Source organism: Diadema antillarum, unplaced genomic scaffold, assembly GCF_040938485.1.
Source record: "Diadema antillarum isolate AM-2024a unplaced genomic scaffold, OU_Dant_1.0 seq00000301_RagTag, whole genome shotgun sequence".
NCBI classification, from domain to species: Eukaryota; Metazoa; Echinodermata; class Echinoidea; order Diadematoida; family Diadematidae; genus Diadema; species Diadema antillarum.
In genome coordinates this window covers 1,982,849-2,007,479 of record NW_027271324.1, presented here as the reverse complement: position 1 = coordinate 2,007,479, position 24,631 = coordinate 1,982,849, and the positions used below count along the sequence as shown (strand labels likewise).

General features: G+C 37.1%; 1 protein-coding gene across 1 annotated transcript in view; it reads left to right on the top strand.

The window, feature by feature from the left end:
• LOC139730340 (CREB-binding protein-like) overlaps positions 1–24,631 on the top strand; it is a 143,791-nt gene that overhangs the window by 6,808 nt on the left and 112,352 nt on the right. Inside the window, exons 3-7 of the mRNA XM_071641208.1 lie at positions 257–692; positions 12,520–12,638; positions 13,405–13,644; positions 18,578–18,666; positions 19,418–19,498. Of these exons, the coding sequence (XP_071497309.1) occupies positions 257–692; positions 12,520–12,638; positions 13,405–13,644; positions 18,578–18,666; positions 19,418–19,498 (965 nt within the window). The remainder of the gene's footprint in view (positions 1–256; positions 693–12,519; positions 12,639–13,404; positions 13,645–18,577; positions 18,667–19,417; positions 19,499–24,631) is intronic.

The window sequence follows — 24,631 nt, the reverse complement described above, 5'->3', positions numbered from 1 at the left end:
GTGCAGTGTACTTGGCAGATATTTTTTCCAGTTCCATGGAATATGCAAATCGACACCATGCCCCTCCCCCAGCTCTCAAAGATGCCCCCTCCCCCGCCCCAAGTTTTCAATGTTTTCAGGTAAGAGTCTGCAAGAATGCATGGAAGGTGAACTTGTTATAGTCAGCTAAGTGCAAGGCCCCTGGTCTCTTGTTTGTTTGTGAAAGTATTAATTCTCACCTATAATGGATCCATATTTATGTTACTTGGCCCTATAGGGTGGTGGAAAGCAGTTTCCCATCAACAAGCCTATGATGGCCAATGACATGATCAAGACGGAACCCATGGACACGGCTGGCATGAAAACCCTCATGTCTTCATGCATCTTCAAGCAGGATCCTGAGGTCCTCTCCCAGAAGCCCTGCAACATGGGGGAGAAGCCGAACAGTGTCAGTGTGAACCACAATGCTGTGGTGAAGGCCGAAGTCACTGTGAAGACAGAGCTCGTGGATATCCAGGGTTGCAAGCCCACTCCCAGGGTCACCACCCCAGCACCACCTCCCCCCACCAGCAACAGTACGGCCACCAGCTCTTCTGGTGCCAATGCATCCAGCAACAGGTCAAACAAAGCCAAACCCATCACATTGTTCAGTAGTAAGGAACCTGAAAACAACTTGGTCAAGTCTTCGGTGAAGATACCAAAGGCAAAAATGAGTGAGTTGAAGCAAACTTGCTCACCACTAATTTGTACAAGAAGCTAGATCCTTACATGGGTAGAGTATTAGGTCAGAATAAGCTTAAACCTGGATATTTTTCTAAACAAGCTGTTTTGTTTTTGTCGATGGGTCCAGAAATCTGTTTAGAATAACATACTGAAAGTCCTCATAAATCATCCTAGGGTGCTTCTGCAATCCAAGATAAAAATTGCAAGTAGGAATCACCAATATACACTCTTCATTTCTGTATATGTTTTTAGAGACAGGAAACCCAGTGAAATAACTATTTAGAGATTTTGAGACACAGAAATAAAAAAAAAATACTTAGGCTCCTTCCTCAAATCCAAAATGGCCACCATTTAGCATTTTTTCTCTTTAGGTAACCTCAAGACAATATTTCAGTGGATAAGTGTTTGTTTTGAAGTAGGTGTAATGCAATAGAATAGGTACCGGTATTAAGAAATTTTGAAACAGACAATTAGAACCAATAAAACAGAGTGAAATTTTACAAAAATCCAAAATGGCTTTTCTCGTAATAGGCCATGGGCTAGTGGGGGTCAACGTGCACCCCCTCTGCACTTAACATTCATTGTTGTTTCCATATAGCCCATGGTCTGGAGAGTCAGAAAAGTGATGTTAACAAAAAAAAAAGTTGGGTCCCAAGACCCGCCCCGTAACGTTTTGTGATGTCACTTTAGGAGCGACCTTTTCGCGAATACGGGGGAATATCATTTGGGTATTATCCTAATAAAGTGGTCCCCATGCCTTTATTTCTCATTGATAACCAAAGATGTTGGTATTTCTAGATTCCTCAGAACATGGGAAATATGATGCAAGGCAAAGTTTGGCAATATAAGCCCTCAGTTTGTCGTCATCGACAACGAAATGGGCAACGATGTCGACAAAATTCAACAAAATTTTACAAAATTTGTGCAATTTTTCAAGTTTCACCCTTTAAGTTTGTATATTTCTGTGAAAAATTTGTTAAATGACTTGAAATTTGGTCTGGATATTAAATGTATTTCCCTTTTTACGAAAATAAAAGATTTTGGCCTAATTGTAATCCAATCTTCTTCTGTAGACATTCGAGTGCGCATGCGCGGTGTCTGGAAATCAGTCTCCGAAATGCCTGTTTTTGATGCCCAGTATCAAAAATGAGTTACAACAAATCTTTTCATCATGTAAATTCACAACTTTAATCAATTGTTGCAATCAGTAATCACCTGATTGAATAAAAGTTGCCTTAAAATGAGAAATCAAAGATGACTATAGTTCTTTTTGTTGATGACGTTGGTCATGACATCGAAGATGAAGACGACGTCAAAGACTAGAAATACGACATAGCAGGGATTCTTTTACAAATTTCATTTTCAATTGATTGATTTTAGCGATGAATTTACAGTAAAGGAAATCAAGATAATGAATTTTCAATTCTACTGGCATTTCATTTCTTTGCAATAAACTCAAATCCTGCTTAAAGGGGAAATCCAGTCTAAAAATAAGTTGGTCTGATAAAAAAAGAGTAAAATCTTACGAGTTCAATGGTAAGAATTTGACTGTGATCTGATGAAAAATAAGGAAGTTAGTATTTTTGCTAATTTCTGCAAAACATTTCTTGTACATTGGATAAGAATATGCAAATGAGTAACCTGACCATGTCATAACCTCACAATTTTCCATGGATCGTGTACAAAAAATAAAGAAAATTCAATGTTTCAGTCATTGAAGTCTGACAAATGATGTTATTCCTGGTTGCTTAGCTTGGTAAAAGTGATGTTAGATATATCATGATTTGAGCCTCGAGCATAATTGCGTTTGAATGAAAAACTGGATATGTCAAAATTTTATGTACAAACTATAGGGCAAGATGTGAGGGGATGACATACTCACTTTGTCATTTGCATATTCATATTGACAGTTCAAGAACTATTTCCTGAAAAAATAGCGAAACTTCAAAATGTCATATAACTTCGATATTTTTCATGCGATTTCGATCACAATTTTACCATTGAACTCGTAGTATTTTACTTCTTCTTATCGGACTAACTTTTATTTGGACTGGTTTACCCTTTTGATAAAGGCTTATAACTAGTTTCACAATTAAAACAGTTATCTCAACTACGCTGAACTCACTGGCACATTTCTAAATACTGTATCAGGCGTGGATAATATTTTGACATGATTTTTCCTCTATTTTCTTCAGAAATTGCATCCACATTGAACTTGTCACCGAAATGACACTATACATGATGCATAATGAAGACAATGGACTTTTAGAGGCCTACATTACTTTAATGTTTTTCTTTTTAACTTGAGAATGTTAACTTGTGGGTTCTTGGCTGTTCTGTGGCATAGTGGGTAAAACTTTCGACTCCCAATCGGAGGACCCGAGTTCGAGTCACGATGCAATCTCGATGTACAATTTCTCGATGGTAATGATTATGTTAACATCATTTTTATTTTATTTCGAAAATGTGGGAATATGGACTTGCAGGTCATCGATAATGAAGTTGGCATACATGAGGTTGACAAACTTTAAAGTCCACGCAGTTTTTTGCAAGTTCTCACGCTAAAACATCTAAATATCCATTATTTGTGGTAATATCATTAAATGGAATTAAATCTAGTCTGGATATTAGATAAATAACCATGTTTAACAAAAAACAAAACAAATAAGGCAATATCTTAATTCAGGCATCTTCTGTAGACATTTAACTTAACGTCAATACTTTTGTTAGATCAGCCATGGTGCCTTATGGATGTCCAGAAGCTGACACTGATTCACCGGGTGCACTTCACGAGTTCGACACCCACGAATCATACAACCCATGAGTCATAGAGCCCGCGAGTTACACAGCCTGTGAGTCCTACAGCCCATGGGTTCGACATCCTTGAGTCTTACACCAGGCAAGCCAGGCCCACGAGTTTGACATCTAATAAACAAGACCCAAGAGAAAAACACATTTACGGCCCTGCGATGTGAATATCGAACTCGTGGATCATTTTTAACTTGTGAGGTTTTTTTTTTTTTTTTTTTTTGGGGGGGTTGTTGCTTAGAAAAGTGTCAAACTCATGGACCTTGTTTGCCTAGTGTCAAACTTGCGGGCCTTGTTTGTATAATATCGGACTCATGGGCCTTATTTGCCTGCTGTCGAAGTCATGGGCTGTACGACTCGTTTGCTGTATAATTCGTGGATGTCGAACTCGTGGGATGACAACGAATCACTTTGCCATCCTTTCAAAGTCTGAAATTCTTTTGAGCTCTGAATCGAATTACAATGTCACCATCATTGTTATTTTATGAGTGTATAGGTTTAATGAATTCATTTTTGCTCCTATCACTGCTTCTATGCCAGTATCGGGCTTTGATACATCAGCCATGGTGCCTTTCAGAACATCCACAAGCTGATGCGGCATCACCTCCACTGAGGTGAAGTCAACAGAGGTCGCATTAGATCTTCATCCTTCGTCTATCCATGATCTTCATTTTGGTCCGTTGCTAGCTTCCATATTCTTAGTTTGATAATTGCTACGGAGGACATGCTGTTCAGAGACGTCTCTGAGAAGCCAGATCAAAAGTTTTTGCCTTTGTGACATAAATCATTTTACCGCACTTATATAGACTGTATTGTCAAGAATCGCAGAGCATTCACCTCCAAATTCTTCTGTTACCATGCAAAGCACAGCAAAATATTTTCAGTTCATCCATCACCTCAGCTGTCCCATTTCGTGATTCAGCCCTTGTATGTACATAATTTCTAGGTGACTCCACGCATTTACTGGCTGCAATACCACTAGTGCCTTATAGGTAAGGGGAAGGTAAAAACAATGTCGAGGCTGATGATTCATTTCATACTGTATTTCCAAAGCTTGGTGAATCTTGAAATGTTAAAGCTGAGATGATGATGAACTGGAACGATTTACCTGTGCCTTGTATGGTAACAGAAGAAGGTGAATGCCCTCCAAACTCTTTACAGTCCAAGTGCGGTGAAATGGCTAATGTCACAAAGGCAAAAAACTTTGATCTGGCTATTATACCGATCTGCTGAAAGGTTTTAGAGCAGCATGTCCTATGCAATTATCAAACAAGAATATGAAAGCTAGCAACAAACCCAAACGAAAGACATGGATGGACAAAGGATGAAGATCTAATGTGACCTCTGTGGACCTCAAGGGAGGTGCTGCCGCGTGAGCTTGGGGACATGCATCCTGGAAGTCACTGTGGCTGATGAATCGGAGCCGATAACTGGTATGGCAACAGTGACATGAGTAAAAATGGATTAATTCAACATATACCGCACTCAGAAAATGACCAGTATGGACATTAGAATTTGATTTGGTTCAGAACTCATGCGCAAATGAATATCAGACACTGACAGGATGGGGAGATAATTCCGCATCAGCTTGGGGACATCTTGTTAGGCACCATGACCTATGAATCGGAGCCCGATACTGATAGTGACAGTGAAAGTAGTGAAAATGAATTCATTCAACCAATAGAATCACAGAGTTACAATGATAGTGACATCGAAATTTAATTGTAACAGTGTTCATGGGCAAACGAGTGTTAGACTTTGAAAGGATAACTTAGAGCTGGTAAATTACTCCATCAATTTCAACATATCGGTATTAAACCAGTGGTAATCATTTGAAGCATTTCGATGTTGGACCCTCAATAATTTCATCGGAAGTAAATCATGCTGGAAAAAATACATAATAATCAGAGCAAACAATTTTTATGAAATATCATATAACCGATTCTGCTGTGAACAATGTTACATTTACAAAGTTTCTTTGTACTTTCAGATGGAATACAGAAATTTTAAAAAGAGGTATCACAAATATAATTGATTTGTGTTGACTAAGTATGAATGCTAATGATATTTTCAAAGCGTAAGTTACGAAACCTGACTAAACAAAAAAATACACTTGAAAAAAAGGCTATTGGAGTTTGAATATCTAACAGCAACCAACTTTTAGCAAAGAATGAATGTATTATATGCCTCATATGTTCTATGAAATCAAACTCTTATTACTGAACTATCATTGTCTAATAACCATTTCAGATAATGTCCCATGAATTGGGGAAATGTTTATAATAAACATGCCTTAATAGTCACATTACATGATTTGTCGTGGTAAATTATGATAGAATTATGTTGTCATTATGATCAATAGAAATGGTGACAAGAAAACTGAATAGTTGCCTCCAATTTCTCGTTTTAAGCCAAATTTCTCTTAGTTATTTTCTGTTATATTTTCTTTAATGCAAATTGTAATACTTGAAGTTTCTGATCTTTGACGAAAAACTGATTGCTAGACAGCAGAAAAGAACTTACGGCGGCTTGTTTCACACACCTTGCATGCCCAGTAAACATCTTAAAAGACTTCAAGATTATTTAAAAAAAAAAACATACTAAATTCTCTTTACAGGATTCGAGTTTGTTGAGAAGGCAAAATGCAGATGTCATCAAAATCTTCTTTTCCTCATAGCTAATGGTGTTAATCTTTAAGGGTCGTCTTAAAGTAAGTGCTAAATTCAGTTGAATTTGGTATTTAGACGAAACTCCAATGTGAATTTTGTCATCGACGCCGCTGTCTTTGCCGTCATCACTGAAGTCAAATGTATTTCAGCAGGTGTTTGATGATTTTAACAAAATGATTAAAGTTCCGATTCTACTTGAAATATACGAGTTAATATATCAATTTACTTGTCACCAAAAGGGACATTTTGTTGGTTCTTATTTCGCACTCCTCCTGCCCTCTTGAACATCTACAGAAGAGGCCAGGATTAGAATAATGGCTCATTTGTTCTTTTTTAATGAAAGATGGCTGTTTATTTAAAGGAAAAGTTCAACTTGACAGACATTTGACATGTGGATTGAGTGAATACACCAATATTAGTAGAACACATAGGTGAGAGTTTGAGGAAAATCAGACAATCCGTTCAAAAGTTATGAATTTTTGAAGTTTCTGCTCACTCACTGCTGGATGAGAAGACTAATACAGCTTGTGATGTCACTGTCATGTGTAGAACGATATAAAGAAAATAAAAAGAAAATTCAACATATTTTCACTTTTCTTACAAAATAAAGAACACTTGACTTGTCTCTGTCAGAAGGCAGGAAGAACAATATCCTTTATATAAGTCACTGACATGTCGAAGAAATATGCACGTTTTTCAAAAAATAAGATTTTGTAGAATTCTCTTTGTATTTTCCTTACATTGTATATATCGTTCTACGCATGTGACATCACACACTGTAGTTGTCTTCTCATCCAGCAGTGACAGTGCAGATACTTTAAAAATTCAAAACTTTTGAATGGATTGTCTGCTTTCCCCAAAGTTTTACTGATGTGGAATTCTACTAATATTGCCACATTTACTTCACCTACATATACACGAAGCGGGACTTATCCTTTAACATCCAGACTAAATTCCAATTAATATAGTGAATTAACCACAAAGTAATGAATATCTAAATTAGAGCTTGTGCTGACTAAGTTTGTTGACCTCACTAATGCCTATTTCGTTGTTGATGACCTGCAAGTCTCTATTGCCAAATTTTCGAAAGAAAATAGAAAAAAAAAATCAAAATAGTTTAGGTCATACTGCGTATTTATCAAATGAATACAAATTCAGTGAAATCAGAGGAATAAACAATCGATCAGATTTTGACGTTGATAAAATCATTACCAACGAGGAAATGTACATATTTGACTGACCCAATTACAAACATGACTTACAATATTTTACGAAATTTTAAAAGAGACTAAAACATATCTAAAATAATCTCTGCCATGTCGTAATTGTAGTCTTTGACGTCGTCTTCATCTTCGATGTTGTGACCAACGTCATCATCAAAAAGAACCATGGTCACCTTTGATTTCTCATTTTAAGGCAACTTTTATTCAATCAGGTGATTACTGATTACAGGTGAAAATTGAATTGAAAATTGAATTTACATGATAAAAAGATTTGTTGTAACTCATTTTTGATACTGGACATTAAAAAAAAGGCATTTTGGAGGCTGATTTCCAGACACCGCGCATGCGCACTTGAATGTCTACAGAAGAAGATCGGATTACAATTAGGCCAAAATTTTTTATTTTCGTAAAAAGGGATATTCATTTAATATCCAGACCAAATTTCAAGTCATATAATAAAATTTTCACAAAAATATACAAATTTAAAGGGTGAAACATGAAAAATTGCACAAATTTTGTAAAATTTTGTTGAATTTTGTCGACATCATTGCCCATTTCGTTGTCGATGATGACAAACTGAGGGCTTATATTGCCAAACTTTGCTTTGAATCATATTTCCCATGTTCTGAGAAATCTAGAAATACCAAAATCTTTGGTTATCAATGAGAAATAAAGGCATGGGGACCACTTTATTAGGATAATACCCAAATGATATTCCCCCCAATTTCGTGAAGAGGTCGTTCCGGAAGTGACGTCACAAAACCTCAAGTTTTGAGCACTTGACTCGAGATATGGCACATGTGACTATCAGTGAGCAAAATATACATTTACTCAATGTTGAACAATACATTGCCATGGTTTCTATTTTTTCCAATAAAAAGCATAAAGTAATTGCTGGTTGAGCTAACTCCCTCATTGTTAGGTGGGGGTATTAATCACATTGTGTGATATTTCTAGTTCCATTTAATTCACATTCTCCCTGAGTCCCCCTTTTCTTTGAATCTTTGGGAATCTATGGAAATCCTACTTCCACAATTTACATGTATTTTTGGGTCGTCTGCTAAAGCTGTTTTCATTTTGTGTTGTTTTGTTATTACTATGATGATGATGATGATGATGATGATGATTATACCCTTGCATACACGAAGTGCATGAGGAGGTATATAGGAATCATTGTGTTGTCGGTCGGGCAGTCCGTTGCAAATCTTGTGTTGTGAACTCCTTGTACAGTTTTGAAGCAATTTGGATGAAACTTGGGAAGCATGATGACATTGAGGTGTAGATGTGGTAGACATGTTTTTTGTGTTTATCTGAGGAAGCATTGCCATGGTAACCAAAATTTTCCCAAAACCTTGTGAAGGAAACTACTTTGATAGTATTTAGGCATTTTATTTCAAATTTGATACTATGGATGATGATATATAGGACTGGTGTAGTTATGCAAGACACTTTGTGTTTGTACTTGACAAGATGCTGCCATGGTAATGGCATATTTTCCTGAAAATCTTTGGAGTGAACTATTCCACAATTATGAATCAATTAAAACTCAGATTTGGTGTACATGATGACATTGAGGTGTAGATGTGCAATACATGTTTTTTGTGTTTATTGGAGAAAGCATTGCCATGGTATCCAAAATTTTCCCCAAACCTTGTGAAGCGAACTACTTCCATAGTAATTAAGCAATCCATTTCAAGTTTGGTATGCATAATGATCTATAGATGTAGTTATGCAAGACACTTTTTGTGTTTGTACTCGACATGCTGTTGCCATGGTAATGGTATATTTTCTTGAAAATCTGTGGAGTGAACTACTTCGACAATTGTGAAGCAATCAAACTCACAAGGTACGCACACAGACGCACAAACAATGAACCTTTTATCAAACCCTGGTTCAATTCTTTTTCAAAGGAGTCTGGGCTGTTGGAGCAGGGATATTAATCACCTTCAGTAATAGTTCTCGGTGCTATTGTTAAAATCATCATTACCATTTTAACACTGTATAGGCCTGCGGTAAACAATCAGGACAGAGATGGCTGGCGTTTGTCAGCTCTCAAACACAAACTTTGAGGGACTATGGATTGAAAAGTAAATGACATATTTACTTCATTTTTTTTTTAATGCCTCGGCAGAAGGGATGCTTCTAGATGACATTTTGAGGTCTGGAACACAGCTATACCGCGATCTGCCTCCTTAAAATGGAGAAAGGAAAGGAAGGCAAAGATTTCTCCATGGGGTCATGTAATACGCTCATGACAATCCAATTGCCCCAAGGGCTTGTTACCCAAATGGCCGCCATTGGGCTCCATGCTGGGCTCCATGGCGTACTACAGTGAAACCCCGTTATAACGAGTTCGGTTATAACAAGGAACCGCTTATAACGAGGTGATCGCATCGGTCCCGTTTTCCTTTGCGTTTAAACCTATGGCAGAACGAATCGCTTGTAACGAGCTCGGTTATAACAAGATTCTGGTTATAACGATGACATTTTCGGTGCATCATAATAAAGAAAAACATAAGCAATTTGATCGCATACAACGAGGTTCCATTTCTTGACCTGCCGCTTTCAAACACGCGACAAACGAAACATTCAAAAGCGAATTCACGCTATCCCCGTTTTACAGAGTCTGTGCTGAACGCAGTAACACACTCACAAGTGCCTGTCACATCTCGATCTCTATATGTACTACCGCGGTAGCTGAAGCGGAAAGACTCGGAAACAAGCATGTTTCAGTCCCACCATTATCCTTCTTCATCGCCCATTATCAGTGACGAATAACCGAGTATCGTTCCTTCCATATTTCTTCTAATGCACATAACATAATCATTCCATTTTCTTTTTCGTTCTGTTTCTTGACTTGCCGCTTTCAAACAAAACGAAACATTGAAAACCGAATTCATGCTGTCCATGTCTCTTTCCCGTTTTGCGTAGTTCATGTTTTCTTCTAAACCACGCGATAAGACACAGAAATACCTTCCAATGTTACTACTACTGTATATTATTGAATAAAATCATTCAATTTTCTTTTTCGCGAAATACGCGTACGTGATATTAGGTCATACCGCACCGCAACGAGAGAAAGAGAAAAATATAACGCATTCAAAAACTTTTCATGTAGCGACACTCGTGGCCGAAATGGACAATAATATGGAATGCTTGTGCAACTCAACATTATCTCCTTTCTATTTTTACTTCTGACTTCCAGTTGTTTTGCTGGTTAGTAAATATGAGTGTATAAGATTAAATCGAAATAATTAATGAAATCATAGCGATCCCGCTGGGTGACAGTAGCGTAAAAATAGTTGAATAGCGCATGTTCTATCTAATTCAGTTGGTGTTCAGAAAAAGAAACAAACGCATTTAACAGTTTGAATAAATCTAGAATTGTTCATTATCATGTAACAAATGATAAATAAATGAGTGTGTTTGATTCAAGTCGAAATAATTAATGAAATCATCGCGATCCCGCCAGTTGACAGTAGCGTAAAAATAGTTTGAATTTTTTAACAGTTTGAATAGATCTGGGTTTGTTCATTATCATTTAACACTGCAATGAAGATTTTTCTTTCTTTGAGAATGGTCTATGAGGTACAGATTTGCGTAAAAAGGGTCACAACCTTCCAAATTCAACCCTGTCGCATATTTTTCATGAACGGGTGTACAAAACGCGAAGAGATTTTCGGAAGGAAATAAAGAACACATTTTTTAATCCCTACGGGCGCAACGATCATACATTCAATTTGTGTAGGATTACAGCCGAAATGATTCATGAAATCATCGCATTCCCGGTGGGCACCAACAGCGTAACATACCTCGCAAGTTACGATTAACAACGCATGTATGTTACTCAATTTGCGCTGGTGTTGAGAAAAACTTAACAAACGCATTTTGTACAATCTGATTTTGTTCATTGTCACAAATCACAAATATGATCCTGCCGAGTAGGCCTTCTCAAGAATATAGTGTTCAACTATTATGTGAAGAGATTTTTGGAAGAAAAATAAAGAATTAACGCATTTCAACCCCTATTTTTTTCCATCTTTTGTATCAATTCACAAATAATGTTCCTTTTGTCTCAATAATAACGATCCATAATTGTGTAATAACAACGCAAAGGATGTTCTTAAGTTTGATTGATGGGTATATGACGTCGTGCTTGTTTTTCTTTGTTTTTGATGCGTACGGTTATAACGAGGTACCGGTTATAACGAGGTAATATCGCCGGTCCCACGGACCTCATTATAATGGAGTTTCACTGTACACCCATTTGCATGTGAAATTGCAAGAGTAAGCTCTCTTAGCGCATGGCATGCGCTCTATGCTCTGTGGTAGTGACTGCGTGTTGACACCATCTTGACAAAAAACACAAAAAACAAAAAACGAATTAGCAAAAGAAAGAACAAAAATCCCACGATGACAAGGTGCCAGACTTGGGGAAGGGGTAAGGGAACCCTGGGTCTCTTGTTTTGAATGTTCGACAAAGAACCAAATTATTATTTAATTAGTGGGCTTTGAAGTCAGATATTCATATGCAATATAAAGGCATATTACAAAGACATCAGTTACAGATAGTATGATCATTACTCATCCTACTAATTTGTATCATGAGTAAATTCAGAGTCTTTCAGAGATTTATTTCTGCTTAATGATATTTAGAGCAGGCCCAGAGGGGGGGCCGTGGCATGACTCATTCCCAGAACCACCCCCCCCCCCCCCCCCCCGTTTGCCAGCAGCAGCAGCAGCAGCAGCAGCAAAAAAAAAAAGAATTAAAGAAATAAAAAGAATAGTGTGCCCCCCTTTCACTTTTATTGTTATTTTTTTTTTGCTTGTCAACCGATGGAACCAGGAAGTGGCACCAGAAAATATTTTTGCACCCCAAATGTGGAACATACACTTGAACTTTAAAGGCCCAATTTTGTTTTTATTCTGTACCCTCCCATAAAAATCCTTTTTACGGACCTGTAGAGTGTATTGCACATGAATGTGAAATAGTGAAAGTAAAATGATACCTACTGTATGTAGTGTGATTTTGAAGTAATCATCGGGTACCTGTAGAATAAAAAAATTATTCAGTGATACATTCTTGTGTTCTTTACCTTTTGTTTCTGTCTGCTCAGCATTCAAACCTGATGAATTGAGGCAGGCCCTCATGCCAACGTTGGAAAAATTGTACCGCCAAAATCCAGAGTCTTTACCTTTCCGGCAGCCAGTAGACCCTCAAAATCTTCAGATTCCAGTAAGTCTCATGTTTTTTTTCCATGATTATGTTTGGATATAATTTTTGCATACTCAGATGCAAAACAAAGGAAAATTGTGTGTGTGCATGCAGGTGTGTATACCTAACGATATGATTTGATCATGAACAACTCTCAATTTTAGGTCAACTCCACAAGTCAAATAAGGTATGTATATAACAATATTATACAAGATTAATTTCACGAAATTACAAACAGTTTAATTGTACACGTATATGCCTCACATAATGCAAATAATGTGCCAATGCATTCGTGCAATTAATCATTTGGAAAGATGGAGGCTACCACCTTGCGGAATGCAAAATTTAAAGTCTTCTAGTAAAAAAAAGGCAAAGTGCAATAAATACACAGAAGGGAAGTGAAAAGGTTGATCCTCATCAATACAATTAAGAAGTACGATTAGATGGGATCCGCTGGTTTGTTATGATCCAAGACGATCTCATGCAATGGTCACGAGTGATAATAAATCGTGTTGATCATAGAAATTTTTGAACTGTAAAAAAAAAAATTCTATAATTAATGCAATTGCCACAATTGACCTCAAGGTCTGATGCAATCTGATAAGATCACCATGAGTGCTCCATGATTAAAACTACTATTTCAATCGTTGCACCTTTCATAATAGTGGGAATCAAGCAGTAACAAAGATTCACAACTGTTCCCAACAGAAATGTGTGTGTGGGTATAATATGTCCATCTATTTCCAACTTGGGTCATTGCATGCGGCGTAAATCCCAATCTTTACAGGACTATTTTGACATCATCAAGCACCCCATGGATCTGTCTACCATCAAGAATAAATTGGACACAGGACAGTACATTGATCCCTGGCAGTTTGTGGATGATGTGTGGCTGATGTTTGACAATGCATGGCTCTACAACCGCAAGACATCCTGTGTCTACAAGTACTGTACTAAGCTGGCTGAAGTCTTTAAGCAGGAGATAGATCCGGTCATGCAGAAATTTGGCTACTGCTGCGGGGAAAAGGTACAACCTTGTATAAAAGTTACCTTGATTCTGTGCTGCAGATGTAGCAGATGTAGGCAACTCATTGACTGACCAGTACTGTAATGATTATACCCACCCACACATAATGTGTATGGGGGTACAATAGGAATTGCGCAGAGGTCGGGTGGCCGGACGGATGGTTTGTTTGTTGCAAATTGAATCTTATGGATCGAACTACTCTCTCATTTTTGTCGAGCCCACCGGAGGTGCGGGGAGACTAAGGGATCGTCTGCGACGTCTGTCCGTCTGTCATCCATCCGTCCGTCTGTAACGCTACAAAAACTTGAATAACTCTCTACTGAGGACTTCAATTTCAATCAAACTTGGAAGGAAGAGTGGTTATACATAGTTACATATTTTACCAATCATGAAGGTCACCTCAAGGTCAAAGGTCACAGACAGGGGTCAATGAACTTTAGGGCCCAATGTTAAAAGTTTTCACGGCACATTTCCATTATGGCTCATAACTTTTGATGTATACATGTATGTCCGTTTATGACCAAACTTGGTTGATAGATGTTTCTTGGGGAGTTGAAGATCACCACAAGGTCAAAGGTCACTGACAGGGGTCAACAAACTTGTAGGGCCCAATGTTAAAGGACAAGTCCACCTTCATATACATGTGGATTGAGTGAATGCAGCAATATCAGTAGAACACATCAGTGAAAGTTTGGGGAAAATCGGACAATCCGTTCAAAAGTTCTGAATTTTTAAAGTATCTGCGCAGTCACTGCTGGATGAGAAGACTACTACAGTGTATGATGTCATATGGGTACAACGATATAAAGAAAATAAAAGGAGAATTTCACAAAACTTAACTTTTTGAATAAAGTGCACATTTCTTCGACTTGTTACTGACATATGTTAAGGGTAATACTATTCCCCATGCCTTCTGAGGGAGAGAAGTCGAGTGTTCTTTTGTTATGCGAGTAAAAGCAAAAAAAAAGTAAAGTAAAAATATGTTGAATTTTCTTTATACTTTCTTTATTTCGTTGTACTTATGTGACATCACAAGCTATAGTAGTCTTGTCATCCAGTTGTTACTGAGCAGAAACTTTAAAAATTCATAACTTTTGAATGGATTGTCGGATTTTCCCCAAACTTTCACTGAAGTGTTCTACTAATATTGTTGCATTCACTCAATCCACATGTCTATGAAGGTGGACTTGTCCTTTAAGTTTTTATGGCGCATTTTGATTATGGCTCAAAACTTTTGATCCATACGTCTGTTTGTGACCAAACTTTGGTGATAGATGTCCCTTGGGGGGTTGAAGTTCATCACAAGGTCAAAGGTCACAAACAGGGGTCAACAAACTTGTAGGGCCCAATGTTAAGTTTTTACGGCGCATTTGGATTATGGCTCAAAACTTTTGATCCATATGTCTGTTTGTGACCAAACTTTGGTGGTAGATGTCCCCTGGGGAGTTTGAGGTCACCACAAGGTCAAAGGTCATAGGCGGGGTCAATGAACTGCCAGGAGTTAGAAAACATTAATTTCTTTTACGCAAATGGGCAAGACACATTTTGGCACTTGCCTTGTTTGAGCAATTAAATGCGAATTTGGCATGTGTGACAGCTATCAAAGGTACAGACTGTAGATGTGCAAGACACCTTTTTTGTTAGTATTGCATAATGCTTTGCCATGGCAATGGCAAATTTTTATAAAAATCTTGTGGATCGAACTACTTACTCATTTTTGTTAGCAATTACCCCCAAATTTGGCATTCGTGACCGCTATCAAAGGTAGATGTGCAAGACACCTTTTTTGTTAGAATTTTTTGTTAGAATATATACCATTTTCTCTCCTTCGGATGTTGTTTCCCCCCCTCCCCCCCTCCGTTTTTCATATGTGTTTTATTTTATTTCTTTTATCAATATCTTTATAATCATTATCTTTATTATAATGATCATTATTATCATTACAGTGTGTGGATATGTGACCCGCTACAACAAAGGGATCCGAAAGTCGGGGGAGGATAATTTTCTGAAAATGATGTTACATTATTCCCTTACTCTTCTACTTTGATTTCATATATAACACAACTCATAAAAGTACTCGGTTGCGGAGATATCGATGATTTTATTAGCGCATGTCAAGTGGTAGAAGAAATCAGAGTTTCGAGAAAAACGCCTTGAAAGTTTTCCTTCTGACGCTAACATGATCAAGGGGAGGCGAGACAGTTTTCACCACTTGACAATAGAAGGTATGCTCCTAGCGACCTCTGCAATGTTCATTCAAGCTTAGCGCCAGCAGTCTATGCACGACCAATCAGTAACCAGGATGACACACACTGACCAATGAGATCACTCCCCAGTTGCTAGGGGCGGAGTCTAGCTGAGGTGCTGAATCCAAATCTTCGGACACGTTTCTGTTCCGTTGAAAGTCGGAAAATCATGGCCCAGAAAAACATGATTTTCTTGCCTTTCCTTTGATCATTTCGCTTCGAAATTTCGGCAGATGATAGAAGATACTGTAATGTAACGGGTGGTGTTACATTTGGAATGTTATTATGAAGCAGAAATGAAGGAGCTCAGGTACAGTTTTGGTACATTTCATCGATGCAAAGTGTTTATTCACAATCGTTCAGAAATATCATGATGAAGTTCTATGACAAGTTAAATGAAGAGTATATACATCAGAGTAAAATATAGAAGTATCAAGATGCAGGAGAGAGAGCAATATCAAGTAGAGGTTGACTCTCTGATGTCGAAATCATGATCTCCCTTGGGGCCTTGGAAAGAACACCAAACTTGGAAATGTTCAATGGGTGATGGGTGAGAATTTTGGTAAGACAACCAATCAAAAAGGGATAACTAAAAAGAGTGACCAAAGGGGTTGTCCTAAGGGGTGATGTTTGACCAATTAAAAGAGGGGGATTCTTTTGTGGAGGAGGAAGTATTATAAGATAAGGGGCAGACAAAGAGTCTGGTGGTTCACAAGGTGTGTGTATATAATCTTTGGGTAATTAAACCAGGGACAAAGAAGGGTTGTTACAAGGGTGATTGAATGACTCCTTGATGTAAACATCAAACAAGGGTAATTAACGACAGGAAATTAATTATAAATAATCTTGGTTTTATATTCTGAGGCGAGTTTACAAAAACAAGGGAATTTAAGTTGAGTTGGTCAAAGGCCAGGTTTAGATAATGCTATTTTCCCATTTGATGCTGAAATTATACTTTTTCTCAATACCTTGAAAATTGCTCAATGCATAAACTTATAAAAGGGTCAAAAGTCAAGTAAAAATCATCAGTTCCCCAAATACCTGCACTCTGACATTTTAATCATTCATCCAATTGAACCTAGTTCTAGGAAAGTGAACATTCAGCACATTTGTGGCAAACCTGTCATTTTGATATTTTGCCAATTGTGTGAAACTGTCATCACACATTGTCAAGACATTGTACTATAGACCTATTAGGAGAACCATGCATTATGGCGGAGGCATATCAGTCGCCGTAGCGATATATCTAGTTTTCTCAATAAAACGTATACAAAATTATTGCTGGTTGAGCCAACTCCCTCACTTTTAGGTAGCTCTGGGTATAAATCACATTGAGTGATAGTTCTATAAGTGTGAAAATGAAACTTGTTTAGCTGTTATTGTTGAATACAGCATCAAGAAATTTATTATACCCCCGCCAAACGAAGTTTGAAGGGGGTATATAGGAATCAGCGGACGGTCGGGCGGTCGGTCGGGCGGTCGGTCCGTTGCAAATCTTGCGTCGCGAACTACTTCCTCAGTTTTCAACCGATTCCCATAAAACTTGGCACAGATGTGTGCCTTGGGTTGTAGATGTGCAAGACGTATTTTTTGACAGTACCCAAAAGTATGTTGCCATTGTAACGGCATATTATGTGCAAAAAATGGGTACAAATCTTGCGTCGCGAACTCCTCCCACAGTTTTTGATCAATTTTTATGAAATTAGGTACAGATGTTCATCTGAATATGTTAATGTGCAAGACACATATTTCCGCAGTGGCAAAAAGTGCGTTGCCATGGTAACGGCATGTTATTGGTAAAATATAGGGCAAAATGCTTCATGGCAAAACTGCTTCATCAGTGTTCTTCCAATTCTCATGGAATTCATATTGAATGTTTGTCTTAGGATATAGGTCAGCATGACACATTTCTTGACAGTGACAAAAAGTATGTTGCCATGGTAACAGCTCACATATTATGAGCCAAAATGGTGGAAAATTTTGTGTTGCAAACTACTTCCTCAGTTTTTGCCCAATTTCCATGAAACTTGGTACAGATGTGTGCCTTTGGTTGTAGATGTGCAAGACGCATTTTTCGACAGTACCCGAAAGTACGTTGCCATGGTAACGGCATATTAATGGCAGAAGATCAAGGAAAGATCTTGCGGATTTAACTACTTCCTCAGTTTTTTGACCAAAGCTTATGAAATGTTGTTTGGCGGGGGTATAACCAGTCGCTGTAGCGACATTTCTAGTTTGAATATATTTTCATGGATTTTGCAAGTTATCATGAGCTAAAATTACTTACAAATTTTATGAATCTGTACTTGTAGAATTCATATTGAAGCTCAAATGAAAATCACTAAGTAAGAGATGAAGAAGAAAATTCAAGTATGTTGAGTGAGCCATGAGGATATGTCATGGCTTTATAGCACTGTTGCTGACACATTATGTGTGTACAATACCAGGGCCCCATTGTTAGTGTACAGTTAATGGTAACTTGCAATCAGTGGTAACTAAAACCATCAGTAATATCTTGACTTCCATTGGTCATTGAATAGTGTTGCTATGGTACATTGTAGTTACCATTGATTGCAGAGCTGCCATTAAGTGTTAAAAGTTAAAATAGCTTTATGCAATGGGTCCAGGAGTGTTTCTTCTTGTTGCTTTGGAAAATAACTTATCTCTGTGTTATTTGTTCCCTGCAGCATGTTTTCCATCCTCAAGTGCTGTGGTGTTACGGGAAGCAATTGTGTACTATTCCGAGGGATGCCCAGTACTGGACGTATCAGAACAGGTATGTATGGAATGAAAGAGTGGTAGACGATAGTCTGACAATTTGTTTTGAATGAGCTTAAGCCCTCAACCCAGCTCAAGTGGAAACAAGTGTGAAAAGAAGTGTTTTCTGTTGGTGATTCATGAAATGGTCAGGCATTTGATTCACTCATTGATGCAAGTAGTTTTATAAACATGATGACATGATTGCAAAACTCCATTATTGTTACTCAATTTATTTGTGTATATTTCACTGCAATACCATCAGAATAAGTTTGCAATTCATCCATCTGATTGTCAGAGCAATAAGTAATCAAACAGAGGGCATTTCAGTAGTGATGCCTGCGTATATACATGTTTGATGCTGCCTGTTTGTGAAAGGAAATCATTGCAACTGTGTAGGCAGGCTACTTATGGAATGTCAGATCCTTGACTTCAAATTTCACCATGTCATTGCTACGTGTTAATGTTTCTAATCTTGTTTAGTAGTCTTTCATTGACCATTTCACATAGTAAAATAAATCTATTATTCCTCAGATTCTCCTCTGAATACTGTCATTAACAACAGTTGTGTCATAGAAAGAATGTCTTTGTGAATAAATCTTGGCAGCCTATTGTTTGCCTTTTTCTCTTCTACTCATTCTTCTCATTTTAACCTCATGTTATTCCCCCCATCTTCCACCAATTTCACTTTTCCTGTTGTATTTTTGAGACAGTGTCCTTGGCCTAACCTTGCTTCACAGTAAACAAAGTATCGTCCTTATTTGTGACAGATACCACTTCTGCAAGAAATGCTTCAGCAACATCCAGGAGGACACGGTTGTGCTGGGCAACAACCAGACGAACTCACAAACGTAAGCTTTCACGCGAGAAAGAGGATGTCATGACACTCATTACATAGCAGCAACTTGCCCTGTACTGCAGCTGTTATGGTTACCCTTAAATGTTATTGTGACAGAGCGAGTGGATCAATCCTGTGTCACACATCTACCATAAATTGATGATATTGAATAATCAGCTATTTGAAAGGATGACCTTTAATTGTACAGCATATACAGTAGTTAGTGCATCAATACTGCAGCCGCCATATTGGCTCTATGGTATAAAAGGTGATCATTCAGCAGAAAACTGTCTTCTCCTTTGCAAACAATAGTATGAAGAGATACAAAGAAAATGTTGAGTTCGCAAACCATAATATAAAGAAGTCCAAAGAAAATGTTGAGTCTTTGGAAATTTGTGGAAAGTTTCGGCTGTTTCCTCAGTACAAACTGTTACAAGTAAATATATAAGAAATGTTGAGTCTGGGGAAACATATGGAAAGTTTTGGGAAGGGTGCTAGTCCTGGGGAGGAGGGAGAAGCACCACACATACATTGGATTTTCCATCATGACCAGCCAGGTGGTAGTGGACAGTCGCTAAGACAAAGTAGAGTGTAGTCTAGTGGTCAGCCTGATGGTCACTTTGGAACAGGCATGATCATGGCCTACAGCCATGTAACCGACAACTGATTGGATGATGGTTTGCATAAATTATTAAGGGGTGGAGCATGTAAATGCTATTATATTCATTATGTTGTTGCTAGGTGGTGCTAGACAAAATTTTCCATAGCACCATGTGCTGCACCCTCAGAATCATTATAAATAAAATGATTTTGTATTTTGTAGTCAGTTGATTCGAGCATTCATGTATTCATCGGTCACTCATTGAGTGGGAGATACCCACTCTCTTATACCGCACCGGAAGACTTGTGAACTTCATCTAAAAGACAATAAACAACCATCTTTGTACATATTGTACATCACTGTCTGCTTTGGAGCTCTTGAAAGTGTCATCGTGTGGTTGTTGAGCGTAAAAGGTACGCCAGTGTGCTGAGAATGCGGCATTGCTGAAAACCATCCAGTTACAGTTATAGGCATGCCACCTATTTATGGTGAACAGTTCAGTTTACTTGCTTGCTCCTCAATGTGTTGAATATTCCTGAACTATGTCTGTTTTGTTTTGGTTTTTTGTCATCTTTTTGGTTTTCTTTTTTACATGTGTTGGGAAATGCATGCGCATGTGTGTATGTATCTAATATTTTTCTCCACCATTCTTTTCTTTGGTACACACTGCTCAGCTCATTGATGTTTAGTGACATATTATATTTTAAGTGATCCACGTATAACAAGCCCTTCTTTTTAGTAGACCACTCTCCATACTTACTTTTCTGTCAGCTTTTCAAAGTATGCATTGATGTACTTAGTCATTCTACTTAAAGGTCCAGTTTACCTTTGGGAGCAGTGATTTAAAAAATGTTCAAGATATCACATTTGATGCATATGTGTAGGTTTGTTGTATCTCAAAACATCCTACCATATAAAATTTTTGCAATAAAGCCTAAAATATGATGAGATATCAGCATTTTTCTCAGTAAACCATAACTGTATACGGTTTAGTCTGGAAGCATTCTTACTATAACTATTGTTCACATTTTGTGTATTTAACAATACTAAACATCGATTATACAGATTCAAATTTTTACAGAGGTTATTTCTATCCCTAACTCGCATTTTAGAACTATTTTAAAGCACTAATGTTGGGTTTTTGTTTCATCTGCAAATGGTAGATTATGCCTTTAATTGTACATATTACAGCGAAATCCTGTTATAACGAGGTCTGTAGGAGTTTACCGCCGAGTTTACCTCGTTATAACAGGTTCCTTGTTATAACCGTATGCGCTAAAAACAAAGAAAATCATAAGCATGGAGTCATATACCAATGAATCAAACCTATGAGCAGTCTTTGCGTTATTACACAAGTATGGATCATCATCATTGAGAAAGAATAAAATGGAATCATTTGTGAATCAGTACGAAAAAGTAGAAGACAAAAAAGAAAATTCATTTTCTATATTTATTCTGAATTTTTTTTTGCATATGTTGTAAATGCATTCTTGAAAAGTACATGGCAGGGTCATATTTGCGATGCTTTGTACACTAGTCCTCTTTCTTCCTCGTTTATTGGACAGTTCTGAAAGAATAACAATTTTCGGTTCTGAAATACAGTGTGAAATGATACTGAACAAAATTAGATTGTATAAAATGCCTTTGTTAAGTTTTCATAAACACAGGCTCAAGTAGAGTATTAAACATGCGTTATTTAACTTGCTGGGCATTTTGCACTCTTGGTGCCCAGCAGGATTGCGATGATATCATGAATTATTTTGGCTGTAATCTTTTAATAATGATATATGCGCCAAAAGGGGTTGAAAATGTGTTTTTTGTTTTCTTCCAAAATTCTCTTCGCATTCTTGAAAGATACACATAAACTTGGCAGATTTTGACACTTTGCAGTATATCACAATTTTCAATATGATGACATCAAATTGAAAAACAATGATGCTGAATCAAAAGACAATTTTTCAAAGTAAACCATATTCAAATTTAAGAGAATATTGAGCAAAAATACATGCAAATGAATGTCAGAAACAGTACGTCATAAAATCAAATTCCACTTCAATCTTTATTTCAGATGACGATAAAATGACATCATGCTAATGTCACTGAAATATTGATACATGAACTGTCACTTGTAAATCATGTGCTTTTGAAATACGCAATAAAAACAGGAGATCACCCAATATTTTAAGGAGCTATGGAGAAATAAACAAAGGCCTGTTTTTTCATTGTGTTTGCACCTAGATTTGTGCACGGAATTTTAACTTCAGCGCACGTTCATTTCCTTGTTATTAGTCAAGACTGACCAGAAATCAATGGTCATTACTACTGCAAATATCAGGAATCCAAAGCAGGCGTAAAAAGTGCATTTTCATGTTGCTTATGCGCTTTGCTCACGAAAAATTCAGGATGAACGTGTACAAATGGAAATTTTTTAAATGCTTAGAATTGTCTGAAACGGCTAGAAAATCGGTCGGGAAGTCATTTTGATTATGTTAAATTTTTTGATGCAGGCATATGCATGCGTCATGATAGCTTGACTGATGAACACTGTGCAAGAAGATCAACGGTCATGTGAACTTTGTGCCCATTGAAAATGATGAAGATATGACATTTACTTACAAAGATATGATCAATCATTTCACATCATGTGAAATCACAAAATGTCACCCAGTCCTCGTTTATTGGACAGTTCTGAAAGAATAACAATTTTCGGTTCTGAAATACAGTGTGAAATGATACTGAACAAAATTAGATTGTATAAAATGCCTTTGTTAAGTTTTCATAAACACAGGCTCAAGTAGAGTATTAAACATGCGTTATTTAACTTGCTGGGCATTTTGCACTCTTGGTGCCCAGCAGGATTGCGATGATATCATGAATTATTTTGGCTGTAATCTTTTAATAATGATATATGCGCCAAAAGGGGTTGAAAATGTGTTTTTTGTTTTCTTCCAAAATTCTCTTCGCATTCTTGAAAGATACACATAAACTTGGCAGATTTTGACACTTTGCAGTATATCACAATTTTCAATATGATGACATCAAATTGAAAAACAATGATGCTGAATCAAAAGACAATTTTTCAAAGTAAACCATATTCAAATTTAAGAGAATATTGAGCAAAAATACATGCAAATGAATGTCAGAAACAGTACGTCATAAAATCAAATTCCACTTCAATCTTTATTTCAGATGACGATAAAATGACATCATGCTAATGTCACTGAAATATTGATACATGAACTGTCATTTGTAAATCATGTGCTTTTGAAATACGCAATAAAAACAGGAGATCACCCAATATTTTAAGGAGCTATGGAGAAATAAACAAAGGCCTGTTTTTTCATTGTGTTTGCACCTAGATTTGTGCACGGAATTTTAACTTCAGCGCACGTTCATTTCCTTGTTATTAGTCAAGACTGACCAGAAATCAATGGTCATTACTACTGCAAATATCAGGAATCCAAATCAGGCGTAAAAAGTGCATTTTCATGTTGCTTATGCGCTTTGCTCACGAAAAATTCAGGATGAACGCGTACAAATGGAAATTTTTTAAATGCTTAGAATTGTCTGAAACGACTAGAAAATCGGTTGGGAAGTCATTTTGATTATGTTAAATTTTTTGATGCAGGCATATGCATGCGTCATGATAGCTTGACTGATGAACACTGTGCAAGAAGATCAACGGTCATGTGAACTTTGTGCCCATTGAAAATGATGAAGATATGACATTTACTTACAAAGATATGATCAATCATTTCACATCATGTGAAATCACAAAATGTCACCCAGATGAGGTCACTGATAGGTTAATATTATGAAAAGTTTTATTAGGTGATACGCTATCAGCGTATCACCTATTGTGATTGTCAAAATCTCTCTTTATTTTTTTTTTATTCTTCTTTCTTTCTGGACAATTTTATGTCGTCAATATCTCAAGAACGACATTACGAAATAACATGACATTTTCAGTCAACATGTCTCATGACAAAATCTAGCCGCAATAAGGTTTTCATGACAGTAACATATCTATGACGTCATCTAGGCGCCATTTTGTGATTTTCGGACCACGTTACATGATCGATCATAACTTCATAACTAAAGGTCATTTCTGTATCATTTTCGGTGGACATAAAGTTAAGGTCATGCTCTATCTTACATTTTGATGCTAATTACCTAGGACATCATTACGTGCGTACGCGCGCGTCAAACTTTTAAAAGGCTCAAAACAACTTTCCAATGGGAAATCTCGAAGTTTCAGACAATTTTAAGCGTTCCGCGCGTACGCTTCCGTCCGCGTATTTTTGCGTAAGCAACATGAAAATGCACATTTTTTGACAGATTTGGATTCCTGATACATTAAGTAACAATATCCATTGATTTCCGATCAATTTTGATCTATAACAAAGGAATGCGCTGGCGTCAAAGTTGAAATTTCGTGTTCGCATCTATGTGGAAATATAGCGAAAAACATGTCTTTGTTTATTTCGCCATAGCTCTTTAAAACATCCAGTGACCCTATGTTTTTATTGCTTATTACAAAAGCAT